Raw genomic sequence first — 14,597 nt, 5'->3', positions numbered from 1 at the left:
TTTAGAAAACAAATGATCAAAGTGATTACTGCTCTGGAGAAAATATAAATTAATCAAAGATATGAGTCATACCTGCTCTCGGCCACTGCAAAGTACTGCTTGTTTAGTGGATGGACGCTAACACAGTGAAGGCTCTTGGGGTTGAGGGTGTAGAGGGTGTGGAGGGACTCATGGGAGTTGCTGCAGAGAAATTAAAAACATTAAGAGATTAGAAGCAGCTTTGTACCAGTCTGGAAAACATTATGCATGTTTCTGACAATGTTGTTTATGATTAATAAAAAAAGAGAGCAGGCGGTTAGCACTCTTCATGCTTACTGACATTCAACATGATGAAGAGAGATGGTAAAGAATAGAGAAGTGCTGCATTTTTTAAATCATTAATACAACAGTTGAAGAAGATGGCAGTATGTTACCCTGGGGTGCGCCTATCCACAATGGCAACATCTCCACCAAATTGCCCGACAACTAGTGTCATACAGTCATGTGACAGGAAGTCAAAGGTTTTCAGGCCATCTTCAATAGAATACACCTGGTAGGAAGTAGAAAATGATTCAGATCAGCTGGTGAAGTAGGAATATCTTAAAACTGGAGTGGGTTTACAATTCATGCACGATTTTACATCAACTTAATGAGGACATGGAATGTTTTTTTAAACATCTCCACTGATTTATAAGTTTGTTGCAAAGCAGTAATGAGTAAGTCCAGAATATTTCAGCAAAATTAACAGATGTTGTGCTTGAGGGCGGCTGTTCCAACTACAGATTGTTTATTTTTTCTATATGCACACATCCAGGGAGAATCGAATTGAAAACCTTAACAAGCGTTAATGACCCATGCCAGCAGGCGGGGGAGGATTTCTCAATGCAGAAAATATATAGAGAATATATAGAGAAGGTAAACACTGTCCATCTGCTTATATTACGGAGATTGTAAACTGATGCAAAGTGGGTTGAAAATCGGCAAAGCCTTCCTTTAATTACACATAGCTGCATCAAGACTTGTTTGTGTAAAAACTGTTCCTGAAATGGAACTGTACACCTGTGATGTCAGCCCCAGCAGAATGTCCAGCAACAAGTGATGTCACAGGTGTTTAACACCCATTTAGAATCCTACCCTTTTCTCCATACTGTATTTCTGCCCTGGGGGCCTGTATCTTATTATAATATATATAGGGGGGGGGGGGGGGGAGGTTCATAATGATCATGAGCCCAAAATGTAAATTCATTACCCCCGCCCCCCCCAAAAATAAAATAATAATAACACCGCGCTCTTCAAGTTAAAAGGTATTGGTTCAAACTGTACTTACTGGCTGAAATTATGATTATTATTATCATTATATATACAGTATATATATATTGTTACAGAGTGATATGTGATTGACATGTGATTGTCAGGGACCCCCTTGTTTAACTCATTGAGTGCCAATGACGTCGATCGACGTCAAATGCGTTTTTTGACGGTGGGACGTGGATCAAAGCCTCCTGCATCTCCTGTACAAATATTGTAGCTATTGGATGTGTATAACCTATTTTACGGACTCATTAGGTGGCGACAGTGCTCTCCAGATTAGAGAAAGGTCAGGAAAACAGTAGGAAAAAGCCCCGTGATGAAAGTGAAACCGCTCATGCTGCAGGCGGAGCCATATAGATTGCTCTGGCTGCAGCTGACGTTGGCTGCGAACAGCAGTCAATCCGCTCCCACAACTGAGCCCCTCTGCCTCTGTCTGTCTGTCTGCATAGTTTCTCCACACGATTAGCCGCCAGAAAAGCAGCACCCGACACTGAAAAGCCAAACAATTCTCAGCAGTCCGGTTTGGCTTTTCCGTGTCGCGCTGGGAGCCGGCGCACAAAAACGGAGCACTCCGAAAATAGACGCTGGGTGCGTGAGGCTGTGTGTTAGTGTGGGGAGGAGTTTGCAGCTGAGGGGGGGGGAGAGGGGGGTGGGGCACGCAGGGCACCACACAACTACACCACGTCACTACATCAGAAAATATTAGCTAGAGTCAGTGAATGTGCTTGAAATGCTTCATTTCACAAAAGGCTGAATAACTCAGCTTCTAATTTGAAACGCCTGAAAACGCTGAAAACAACCTATCTTCTCCGGCTCATAACTAAAGAACGGAAAATGGTATCAATAAACTTTTTTTTGCTGATGATACAATAGAGTCTCCTTGTTCTTTGTGCGTGTTCGGTGTTTACATAGTAATATCACACAATATTCTGTGGGCCTCGAGAAATCACTGAAAACGCTCTGAAACTCTGGCACTGGGAGCGTCCGTTCTCCAAAAGTGGCTGGCACTCAATGAGTTAATTATAATATGTCAATTTACGTCTTTGCATCAGAGGATCAAACAGGAAGTGGGAGTGGCTTAGAGATTATATCCGTGGCATTTCAGGTGCGCAGGCCCCCCCCCCCCTCTCTGCCATGTTGGTCTGCTAGTCTGATCAGGAAGCCATGTATCGCTCCTGTTCCCCAGTGCTCTATTGATCCCTCCGTTTCCACGTGTATGGGTGTGACTGTGTGTGTGAGATATTATTTTGAATTAGCGTCCCCAATCTACTGAACGGGAGCTGCTGATGGCCCGCTCCACACTACCGACTGAGCTGTCCACACAAGCCGGGCTGTCTAGGTGTCATCGCCCCATGCTGATAGCAGGTGAGCTGCTCCCATTCACTTTGTGACTTCTTGTTTGATATTTCTGTGCAAAGACGTTCTGTGTTGTTGTGGCAGGTGTGGACTGACTACACACGAGCTTGATCCTATTTTGAGAGCCAGATCTGTCACAATATATATATATATATATATATATAGTAAATTCGTAGATAGATGCCACTGGGGAAGGGGGGGTGATCAATAAAACTACATTTTATGGAACAAAATTTACATCTTCAAAGAGGGCCTTCTCTACATCCATGCAGCGTAGAGATCCATCGTAGCTGAGGGTCAGCAGGTGGCTAGGATGAGTCCTGGAGAACATCATGCAGCTCACTGGACGCTGAGAGTGGGGCTCAAAAAGCAGCACGCCATCATCACCGTAATCACCACCCTTAACTCATTGAATGCCATGGACGTCCTTCGACGTCCAATTAAATAGTGACGTAGAGTGCCACGGACGTCCTTCGACGTCCAATGCGTTTTTTGACGGTGGGACGTCGATCAAAGCCTTCCGCAGCTCCTGTACAACTATAGTAGCTATTGGAGGTCTATAACCTATTTTACAGAAGCCTTAGGTGGCGACAGTGCTCTCCAGATTACAGAAATGTCAGGAATACACAGCCTGAAATAGCCTTGATGAAAGAGAACCCGCTCATGCTGCAGTCCAGAGCCATGTAGATTGTTCTGGCTGCAACTGACGGTGCGTGCGAACACAGTCAATCCGCGCACACAACTGAGTCCTTCTGCCTCTGTCTGTCTGTCAGCATAGTTTCTCCACATGATTAGCCGCTAGAAAAGCAGCAGCGCGACACTGAAAAGCCAAACCTTTCACTGCAGTCCGCGTGTGGCTTCTCCATGTTGCGCTGCCTGGGAGGCGGCGCTTCCCAGGCTTCCTAGACGCTTGGTGCGAGGCTGTGTGTTACTAGTGTGGGGAGGAGTTTTCAGCTGAGGGGGGGGAGGGGGGGAGGGGGGGTGGGGCACGCAGGGCAGGACACAACTACACCACATCACTACATCAGAAAATATTACCGTATCTAGAGTCAGTGAATGTGCTTGAAATGCTGCATTTCACAAAAGGCTGAATATCTCAGCTTATAATTTGAAATGCCTGAAAACGCTGAAAACAACCTATCTTCTCCGGCTCATAACTAAAGAACGGAAAATGGTATCAATAAACTTTTTTTTGCTGATGATACAATAGAGTCTCCTTGTTCTTTTTGCGTGTTCGGTGTTTACATAGTAATATCACACAATATTCTGTGGGCCTCGAGAAATCACTGAAAACGCTCTGAAAACTCTGGCACTGGGAGCGTCCGTTCTCCAAAAGTGGCTGGCACTCAATGAGTTAAAGAGTAAATAATAAATCAATCAAGTTGTACTGTAACACTGTACTTTTCCCCTAAGTGTCCAGTCATTGATGTTTTACTTCAGGAACTCATTTCCTTGTCATTTTAGCGGACATCCACAGGCTGGCAAAAGTAGGAACCAAATTTATGTATTTTTTGTGTCACTGGAATACGATTCAGAACATCCAAACTCCCAAATTCTAAAAAGATGGTGTTAGCAAATGGTTATGATCAAAGCAAAGAAACTCACCAAGTTCCAGAGTCCTACATGCCCCCATTTATCTCCTGCAGCCATGAGCAGACTGCTAGTGCAGGGGTGGAAGGCAGCAGAGTATATGCGTTGTTGAACCACTTTGGCCACTTGATCTTCAGTTATCCTCATGGTCTTAAGGGAAGAGCGATACCTGCATCACCTGCAACCACAAAGATGAACTGTAAAAGACCACACAAAAATATATTGTATAGTCAATTCTATTTAAACGCCCAGCGATGCATCAACATTTTTTTTTTTTTACAAATGTCAGATGTCTAAATATTCAGACTTAAACATCATAAACAGTCAGGACACAAAGTGACAAACAGGAGTCATGAGGTAAAGTTGTTTGAAGCCACTGTAGTTATCATAGTCTGAAGTCTCTAGTCGACTTCCTCAACGGTGGGACTGTGAGCCGGCTCCCGCCTGCTCTCTGCAGCCCTGTGCAGGTGTTGCTCTCTGGTACAACACACAATCTCCAGCTCTTTCTACGGGTGCTGGTACTGTTCTTTATCAGCCAGCGATGGCCTGGTGGCACCTCTCCGCACCTTCCTCTGGTCCTCCTCGCTAATCTTGCCCTTCACGTTGAAGGCGTATGACTCCAGGGATTTTTTTTTATTATTTTTTGTGCATTCGTGCAGGACTTCACCTGGGAGGATCGACAGGCAAGGGAACAACTGTGGCCGAAAATCAAGCAAGCCAGATCGCTGGGTAAGGTGGCTTTCTACAAAGGCCACGTCGCAGTAATTGATGGACGTACAGTAAAGGCTTAATGTATTAAATGCAAACAGCAGTCAAAAGAAACAAGAAAAAAAACATATAGACAATATTCCAAGGTTTGGCCTGCCATTAAGAGAACAGTATAAAACTCAATCAATTGCGACTCCAAGAATGAACAGTCTAAATTCTTCGCCATACGGTGCATTACGCAAAACAGCCAGAAGATGGCGATGTTGCCCAAGGCAAACAGCCTGGCAGATAGCTAAAACGTCTAAAACAAGCAGCTATTGACAGCTGTCTATTTTTGAAAGAGCAGTTGGAGTATCAGGATGTTGGAAATAGTCCTGAAAGTGAGACAAATAGTAAAGGGAGAAACTAGGTTTTCTGAAGCTTTGAACCAATTGTGAACCTGGGGACATCTGCTGGTCAAATTTGAAACAGGATGCCCCCTAAAAACAATGATTTAGTAGCCTAGTCTACATTATCCTGAAACAAATCCAATTTGTGGGACTTCATAATAGACATATGTAGGCATTTATAAATGGTGGCGTTGTTCGTGCACGTTTTGGTCCTGGTCTCAGTTGGTGAAGACATGCAGGCGTCCTGAGTTGTTGCCGCCCAGCAAAGCATTCCTTGTAGGATGGAAGGCTGTGATGGACAGCACCGTGCTGAGGTGGTGGTCGTCTCTGAAGGAGTGCTGCAGCTGGCCGCTTTCGTGGAAGACCTGCACCTGGCGAGGCCGCTCCATGCTTCCCACCACAAAGCAGTCCTCTTGTTTAGGGTCCCACACTGCTGATAGCTTCGTCAGCCATCGGCCTGTGTTCAGGTTATGTCTGAAAATAAATTTCAGACAACTTAGCATACAGTATAGTCTGATGAAGAATGTGTTACCCACTTCTAGTAAAATCTGACTGGACTCACTGTAGCAGGAGTAATGGCATGTAAACAATTGCATTGCCTTTTCATGTGGTTTTTTCTACCAAAGAAAAAGAAAAGGAAATCCGCACTGTTTTTTAAGCTCCCACGTGAGTTTTTTAATTACAAAAAAGCAACGGGTCTTCATCAGGCAGTACAGAGAACAAGCTCTCTGTGCATGGGCATATATATAACCTCACATGGGGTGGTGGTGCCCCAATCAGGTGACGACAGACACCTGTGATCATTACAAAATACATAATTGTTGAAAGAGTCCACAAGAATACAACTTTTTTTAAAGATCATATAATAACAGAGGTAAACAAATTCTAAAATACCCGATACAAAAGAAATACAAGAAGTAAAACATGCAGGTGAATATTATTATCCCTATCTATACCAATAAGAAACCAAAGAAATGTAAAAGTATAGTACGGTAGGCCAAGGTAGGTTCAGGCAGGGTTTGAACCCAGGACTCCCAGGTGAGAGTCGTACGTGCTACCCACATGACCGAAGAGCCAGGCACATGTCTACAATGGCCAAGGTGTATACATATAACAACAGAATATAATAAAGTTAAAACATCACAGCAATGGCTTGACGTCTAGTTCTTCATTGAGGCCATACGGTGCCAACGTGTTGAGTGTATATATGTGAAAAGCCACACGTTGTAAAAGTCATTGTTCGTGGTCACCTCCTCTAGGGGGCTTTTCAACCTTCTCTATCCCCATGTACCGGAGTGAGGAGATGCTGTGTCCTGCTTGTTTGAAGTGGACTGCAACAGGGTTACGTTCATCACCGCATCTGATGTTGCTGCAATGCTCGCTAATCCTAGTGCGGAGGGCTCTAGACATTTTCCCCACATAAGCTAATCCACAAGGACATTTTATCTTTAAAAAAGTTGTATTCTTGTGGAAAGACCTACTCTTTCAACAATTATGTATTTTGTAATGATCACAGGTGTCTGTCATCACCTGATTGGGGCACCACCACCCCATGTGAGGTTATATATATGCCCATGCACAGAGAGCTTGTTCTCTGTACTGCCTGATGAAGACCCGTGAGGGTCAAAATGTTGCTTTTTTGTAATTAAAAAACTAACCGTGGGAGCTTAAAAAACAGTGTGCGGATTTCCTTTTCTTTTTCTATACGCGTATTTTTTCCAGCACCTGTTGAAATAATCTTGGATGTGCGTGCACTCTACTCTTCTGCATATTTCTACCAAAGACACACAATTGTTAATTTTGGTTTGACATTTTTTTTATGTACGGTAATTTAAGTGCCGAGTTGGAAAGGCTTGTTGTCGCTGTGATACTGGCTTATAATAAAACTGTAATAAAAATAGAAACAGTGATAAGTATTATGATGACCTGAGATAAACCTTCTACTACCCAAAACTCAAATGTATCAATCACTGTGGCACTGATGAAGATCCGCCATTAGGCCCTCTCTGCACTTTCACACAGAACCAAGCAGCCCTGCCATACAGGAGTGTGCTTTAGATAGCATCCACCCCTCCCGGATTGAAATTAGGCGTGAACCATGGGCGTTAAGCTTATTATGTCTGAGGAGTCTATTTATTTAATTTTATTTTGCCTTTATATAAACAGGTAAATCAGTGCGACCTGAATTTAACGAGCAACTTTCAATATTCGTCTGATCGACTTTATGGATCACAAAGGCAGCATCATGTATTACAAGCTACACGTAACGGAAGGCTTTCTTACCTTTGGTTCCAGTTTTTTTATAAAGCATATACCCATGTTGTGAAGTAGCCTAATTAAGTCCGTTCTGAAAGCGTGTTGACTGGAAGAAAAAAAGTGTGAAACAGCTGCAGTCTGATTTTAATAACGTTATCGACGGCGTCATTATAGACCACTTGGTTTCTACTTCTGGTTATGTCACTTTCAGAAGAACAGAGCGAATCTCAGGCACAGTGGGCAACGCAAGGCACACACCTGCTCAAGTGACTCGGGCTATAGTAGGAGCACAGTCTGAATGCTAACATTAGTTGTTTTTCGTAAGGGAACGCACAACAGGCGAGACAGCCTGCAGATATGCTTCGGTTAACTTATTTCTGATCGGAGAACTTCAATCTGGAGGTTGTTTTCCCTCAGTCCTCCTGTCATTTCTTTATGAATGAGCCGAGATTGCCGTCTTCCCGCGGCTTAGCCTTTTAGACAGACGTCGATTCTGCGCTGATACTACCTCTACCGGGGGAACGAAAGGCGTAACAAAATGACACGCCATTCCGTTCTTGCGACTTTTATACAGGAGGCATCATTCTACAGGCGGCGCCCCCGCCAGGCCAGTAAAATAATTGCAATTTGTTTTTTTGTTTTTCTGCTCTCCCCAAAATTTAAATATACCTTTATGGCATATTATTACAATTACAATATAGCAATAATGGTGTTGACAGTAATAGAAGATGCCAAATCATTCAAAACAATCAGCATTTTGCTTTTAGGAGCATTGTGCCAGCGTGCGGCGCTGTTCCAAAACATGTAAACGTGTCGTTGCCTGCGAAACGCTCATCCCATAATACAAATGTTCGCATCGCATCCCATAATAGTATGATGATACTTGGGATGCCATTGCGAACATAGATGCGAACAGGTTAGCTAAAAGTTTAGCGTCACCAGCGAGGGGCCCCACCGTTGCGGTCGAGGTACATTTCGAAATCCCTCCAGGCCTGAAAATCTTTCTAGGGGAAACACTGCAGGAGGCGAGACATAACGCTGCAACGAACGCGGCTTTCACAGTCTGTGTTAAAGGGGCTATAGATTGAGACAGCTTTCCTGATTTCCCCTCCCCTGATCAGGTAACATAATGACTTTGGAAAAACAGTTAGCAAGCACGACTCCCATAAAGATATATAAAAAGTATACAGGTGCCTGGGTCGGAGGATACTAGTAGGTGACAGATGTCCCGGCACACGCGGTTTAAGAAAAAATATCTTATTTATTGTGGGCAAGCAAGGTGATGAACGTTTCGCCTAGAAGCCTTCTAGGCGAAACGTTCATCACCTTGCTTGTATAATAAGATATTTTTTCTTAAACCGTGTGTGCCGGGACATCTGTAACATAATGACTTTCCCACACTGAGAGGCTATGTTCAAGTGAGTGGATGTACCCGATGGAAGTCAGCAAAGGAGCTGTGGTGGTCATTGCTGAGGTGTCATATATCCTATGGAAAAAGAAAAGAAAATGCACATTCAATTTAGAGATGTAATTCCAAAACAAGTAGTGCAGTGCAAGTGCTTTAAGCTGTGTCAGCCCCACCTAATCGTGTTGTCCATACAGGAGCTGAGCACTCTGTTCCCTGTACTAGGGGAGAAATAAGCACTGGTTATGCTTAAAGAGTGGCCGTGCAGCTGGCAGACCGCCTGGCTCTCGGTCTTCTTCAGACAGCGGCTATCGTAAATACTCACAAGCCTGCAGAGAAGAAGGAAAATTAGTTTGGACTATTTATAGACTGGACAGACTACAGCTGAACTGACTACAAGCAGGCAATCCAATTTAACAACTTTAGAAAACAAATGATCAAAGTGATTACTGCTCTGGAGAAAATATAAATTAATCAAAGATATGAGTCATACCTGCTCTCGGCCACTGCAAAGTACTGCTTGTTTAGTGGATGGACGCTAACACAGTGAAGGCTCTTGGGGTTGAGGGTGTAGAGGGTGTGGAGGGACTCATGGGAGTTGCTGCAGAGAAATTAAAAACATTAAGAGATTAGAAGCAGCTTTGTACCAGTCTGGAAAACATTATGCATGTTTCTGACAATGTTGTTTATGATTAATAAAAAAAGAGAGCAGGCGGTTAGCACTCTTCATGCTTACTGACATTCAACATGATGAAGAGAGATGGTAAAGAATAGAGAAGTGCTGCATTTTTTAAATCATTAATACAACAGTTGAAGAAGATGGCAGTATGTTACCCTGGGGTGCGCCTATCCACAATGGCAACATCTCCACCAAATTGCCCGACAACTAGTGTCATACAGTCATGTGACAGGAAGTCAAAGGTTTTCAGGCCATCTTCAATAGAATACACCTGGTAGGAAGTAGAAAATGATTCAGATCAGCTGGTGAAGTAGGAATATCTTAAAACTGGAGTGGGTTTACAATTCATGCACGATTTTACATCAACTTAATGAGGACATGGAATGTTTTTTTAAACATCTCCACTGATTTATAAGTTTGTTGCAAAGCAGTAATGAGTAAGTCCAGAATATTTCAGCAAAATTAACAGATGTTGTGCTTGAGGGCGGCTGTTCCAACTACAGATTGTTTATTTTTTCTATATGCACACATCCAGGGAGAATCGAATTGAAAACCTTAACAAGCGTTAATGACCCATGCCAGCAGGCGGGGGAGGATTTCTCAATGCAGAAAATATATAGAGAAGGTAAACACTGTCCATCTGCTTATATTACGGAGATTGTAAACTGATGCAAAGTGGGTTGAAAATCGGCAAAGCCTTCCTTTAATTACACATAGCTGCATCAAGACTTGTTTGTGTAAAAACTGTTCCTGAAATGGAACTGTACACCTGTGATGTCAGCCCCAGCAGAATGTCCAGCAACAAGTGATGTCACAGGTGTTTAACACCCATTTAGAATCCTACCCTTTTCTCCATACTGTATTTCTGCCCTGGGGGCCTGTATCTTATTATAATATATATAGGGGGGGGGGGGGGGGGAGGTTCATAATGATCATGAGCCCAAAATGTAAATTCATTACCCCCGCCCCCCCCAAAAATAAAATAATAATAACACCGCGCTCTTCAAGTTAAAAGGTATTGGTTCAAACTGTACTTACTGGCTGAAATTATGATTATTATTATCATTATATATACAGTATATATATAGTTACAGAGTGATATGTGATTGACATGTGATTGTCAGGGACCCCCTTGTTTAACTCATTGAGTGCCAATGACGTCGATCGACGTCAAATGCGTTTTTTGACGGTGGGACGTGGATCAAAGCCTCCTGCATCTCCTGTACAAATATTGTAGCTATTGGATGTGTATAACCTATTTTACGGACTCATTAGGTGGCGACAGTGCTCTCCAGATTAGAGAAAGGTCAGGAAAACAGTAGGAAAAAGCCCCGTGATGAAAGTGAAACCGCTCATGCTGCAGGCGGAGCCATATAGATTGCTCTGGCTGCAGCTGACGTTGGCTGCGAACAGCAGTCAATCCGCTCCCACAACTGAGCCCCTCTGCCTCTGTCTGTCTGTCTGCATAGTTTCTCCACACGATTAGCCGCCAGAAAAGCAGCACCCGACACTGAAAAGCCAAACAATTCTCAGCAGTCCGGTTTGGCTTTTCCGTGTCGCGCTGGGAGCCGGCGCACAAAAACGGAGCACTCCGAAAATAGACGCTGGGTGCGTGAGGCTGTGTGTTAGTGTGGGGAGGAGTTTGCAGCTGAGGGGGGGGGAGAGGGGGGTGGGGCACGCAGGGCACCACACAACTACACCACGTCACTACATCAGAAAATATTAGCTAGAGTCAGTGAATGTGCTTGAAATGCTTCATTTCACAAAAGGCTGAATAACTCAGCTTCTAATTTGAAACGCCTGAAAACGCTGAAAACAACCTATCTTCTCCGGCTCATAACTAAAGAACGGAAAATGGTATCAATAAACTTTTTTTTGCTGATGATACAATAGAGTCTCCTTGTTCTTTGTGCGTGTTCGGTGTTTACATAGTAATATCACACAATATTCTGTGGGCCTCGAGAAATCACTGAAAACGCTCTGAAACTCTGGCACTGGGAGCGTCCGTTCTCCAAAAGTGGCTGGCACTCAATGAGTTAATTATAATATGTCAATTTACGTCTTTGCATCAGAGGATCAAACAGGAAGTGGGAGTGGCTTAGAGATTATATCCGTGGCATTTCAGGTGCGCAGGCCCCCCCCCCCCCCTCTCTGCCATGTTGGTCTGCTAGTCTGATCAGGAAGCCATGTATCGCTCCTGTTCCCCAGTGCTCTATTGATCCCTCCGTTTCCACGTGTATGGGTGTGACTGTGTGTGTGAGATATTATTTTGAATTAGCGTCCCCAATCTACTGAACGGGAGCTGCTGATGGCCCGCTCCACACTACCGACTGAGCTGTCCACACAAGCCGGGCTGTCTAGGTGTCATCGCCCCATGCTGATAGCAGGTGAGCTGCTCCCATTCACTTTGTGACTTCTTGTTTGATATTTCTGTGCAAAGACGTTCTGTGTTGTTGTGGCAGGTGTGGACTGACTAGACACGAGCTTGATCCTATTTTGAGAGCCAGATCTGTCACAATATATATATATATATATATATATATATATATATATATATATAGTAAATTCGTAGATAGATGCCACTGGGGAAGGGGGGGTGATCAATAAAACTACATTTTATGGAACAAAATTTACATCTTCAAAGAGGGCCTTCTCTACATCCATGCAGCGTAGAGATCCATCGTAGCTGAGGGTCAGCAGGTGGCTAGGATGAGTCCTGGAGAACATCATGCAGCTCACTGGACGCTGAGAGTGGGGCTCAAAAAGCAGCACGCCATCATCACCGTAATCACCACCCTTAACTCATTGAATGCCATGGACGTCCTTCGACGTCCAATTAAATAGTGACGTAGAGTGCCACGGACGTCCTTCGACGTCCAATGCGTTTTTTGACGGTGGGACGTCGATCAAAGCCTTCCGCAGCTCCTGTACAACTATAGTAGCTATTGGAGGTCTATAACCTATTTTACAGAAGCCTTAGGTGGCGACAGTGCTCTCCAGATTACAGAAATGTCAGGAATACACAGCCTGAAATAGCCTTGATGAAAGAGAACCCGCTCATGCTGCAGTCCAGAGCCATGTAGATTGTTCTGGCTGCAACTGACGGTGCGTGCGAACACAGTCAATCCGCGCACACAACTGAGTCCTTCTGCCTCTGTCTGTCTGTCAGCATAGTTTCTCCACATGATTAGCCGCTAGAAAAGCAGCAGCGCGACACTGAAAAGCCAAACCTTTCACTGCAGTCCGCGTGTGGCTTCTCCATGTTGCGCTGCCTGGGAGGCGGCGCTTCCCAGGCTTCCTAGACGCTTGGTGCGAGGCTGTGTGTTACTAGTGTGGGGAGGAGTTTTCAGCTGAGGGGGGGGAGGGGGGGAGGGGGGGTGGGGCACGCAGGGCAGGACACAACTACACCACATCACTACATCAGAAAATATTACCGTATCTAGAGTCAGTGAATGTGCTTGAAATGCTGCATTTCACAAAAGGCTGAATATCTCAGCTTATAATTTGAAATGCCTGAAAACGCTGAAAACAACCTATCTTCTCCGGCTCATAACTAAAGAACGGAAAATGGTATCAATAAACTTTTTTTTGCTGATGATACAATAGAGTCTCCTTGTTCTTTTTGCGTGTTCGGTGTTTACATAGTAATATCACACAATATTCTGTGGGCCTCGAGAAATCACTGAAAACGCTCTGAAAACTCTGGCACTGGGAGCGTCCGTTCTCCAAAAGTGGCTGGCACTCAATGAGTTAAAGAGTAAATAATAAATCAATCAAGTTGTACTGTAACACTGTACTTTTCCCCTAAGTGTCCAGTCATTGATGTTTTACTTCAGGAACTCATTTCCTTGTCATTTTAGCGGACATCCACAGGCTGGCAAAAGTAGGAACCAAATTTATGTATTTTTTGTGTCACTGGAATACGATTCAGAACATCCAAACTCCCAAATTCTAAAAAGATGGTGTTAGCAAATGGTTATGATCAAAGCAAAGAAACTCACCAAGTTCCAGAGTCCTACATGCCCCCATTTATCTCCTGCAGCCATGAGCAGACTGCTAGTGCAGGGGTGGAAGGCAGCAGAGTATATGCGTTGTTGAACCACTTTGGCCACTTGATCTTCAGTTATCCTCATGGTCTTAAGGGAAGAGCGATACCTGCATCACCTGCAACCACAAAGATGAACTGTAAAAGACCACACAAAAATATATTGTATAGTCAATTCTATTTAAACGCCCAGCGATGCATCAACATTTTTTTTTTTTTACAAATGTCAGATGTCTAAATATTCAGACTTAAACATCATAAACAGTCAGGACACAAAGTGACAAACAGGAGTCATGAGGTAAAGTTGTTTGAAGCCACTGTAGTTATCATAGTCTGAAGTCTCTAGTCGACTTCCTCAACGGTGGGACTGTGAGCCGGCTCCCGCCTGCTCTCTGCAGCCCTGTGCAGGTGTTGCTCTCTGGTACAACACACAATCTCCAGCTCTTTCTACGGGTGCTGGTACTGTTCTTTATCAGCCAGCTGGTTGTTATCCAGCCAGGCGATGGCCTGGTGGCACCTCTCCGCACCTTCCTCTGGTCCTCCTCGCTAATCTTGCCCTTCACGTTGAAGGCGTATGACTCCAGGGATTTTTTTTTATTATTTTTTGTGCATTCGTGCAGGACTTCACCTGGGAGGATCGACAGGCAAGGGAACAACTGTGGCCGAAAATCAAGCAAGCCAGATCGCTGGGTAAGGTGGCTTTCTACAAAGGCCACGTCGCAGTAATTGATGGACGTACAGTAAAGGCTTAATGTATTAAATGCAAACAGCAGTCAAAAGAAACAAGAAAAAAAACATATAGACAATATTCCAAGGTTTGGCCTGCCATTAAGAGAACAGTATAAAACTCAATCAATTGCGACTCCAAGAATGAACAGT

The 14,597-nt window shown here is 44.1% G+C and overlaps 1 protein-coding gene across 1 annotated transcript; it reads right to left on the bottom strand.

Annotated features, from left to right (window-relative positions):
* Nucleotides 1-446: 446 nt before the first annotated feature.
* On the bottom strand, nucleotides 447-14,289 carry LOC310771174 (WD repeat-containing protein 76-like). The gene is made up of 9 exons (XM_083663832.1): nucleotides 13,675-14,289; nucleotides 12,308-12,469; nucleotides 9,829-9,944; nucleotides 9,488-9,595; nucleotides 9,171-9,323; nucleotides 9,022-9,075; nucleotides 5,537-5,807; nucleotides 4,252-4,414; nucleotides 447-529 (listed from the first exon to the last, which is right to left on the bottom strand). The coding sequence occupies exons 1-7, from the start codon at nucleotides 13,804-13,806 to the stop codon at nucleotides 5,552-5,554; spliced, it is 981 nt and encodes a 326-aa protein (XP_083519958.1). The 5' UTR covers nucleotides 13,807-14,289; the 3' UTR covers nucleotides 447-529; nucleotides 4,252-4,414; nucleotides 5,537-5,551.
* Between the last annotated feature and the right edge of the window lie 308 nt (nucleotides 14,290-14,597).

Source organism: Poromitra crassiceps (assembly GCF_964638095.1).
Source record: "Poromitra crassiceps genome assembly, contig: HAP1_SCAFFOLD_389, whole genome shotgun sequence".
NCBI classification, from domain to species: Eukaryota; Metazoa; Chordata; class Actinopteri; order Beryciformes; family Melamphaidae; genus Poromitra; species Poromitra crassiceps.
Note: the sequence above shows the minus strand (reverse complement) of the source record. Positions and strands in the feature narration are given on the sequence as shown.

Coding starts and splice junctions, on each gene's coding strand:
- LOC310771174 (XM_083663832.1), bottom strand. CDS start 13,806: ATGAGGATAACTGAAGATCAAGTGGCCAAAGTGGTTCAACAACGCATA. Junction 12,470..13,674: donor ATGTAGGACTCTGGAACTTG/GTGAGTTTCTTT, acceptor CAATGAGTTAAG/GGTGGTGATTACGGTGATGA. Junction 5,808..9,021: donor CCTTTGCTGACTTCCATCGG/GTACATCCACTC, acceptor ATTTATTTTCAG/ACATAACCTGAACACAGGCC.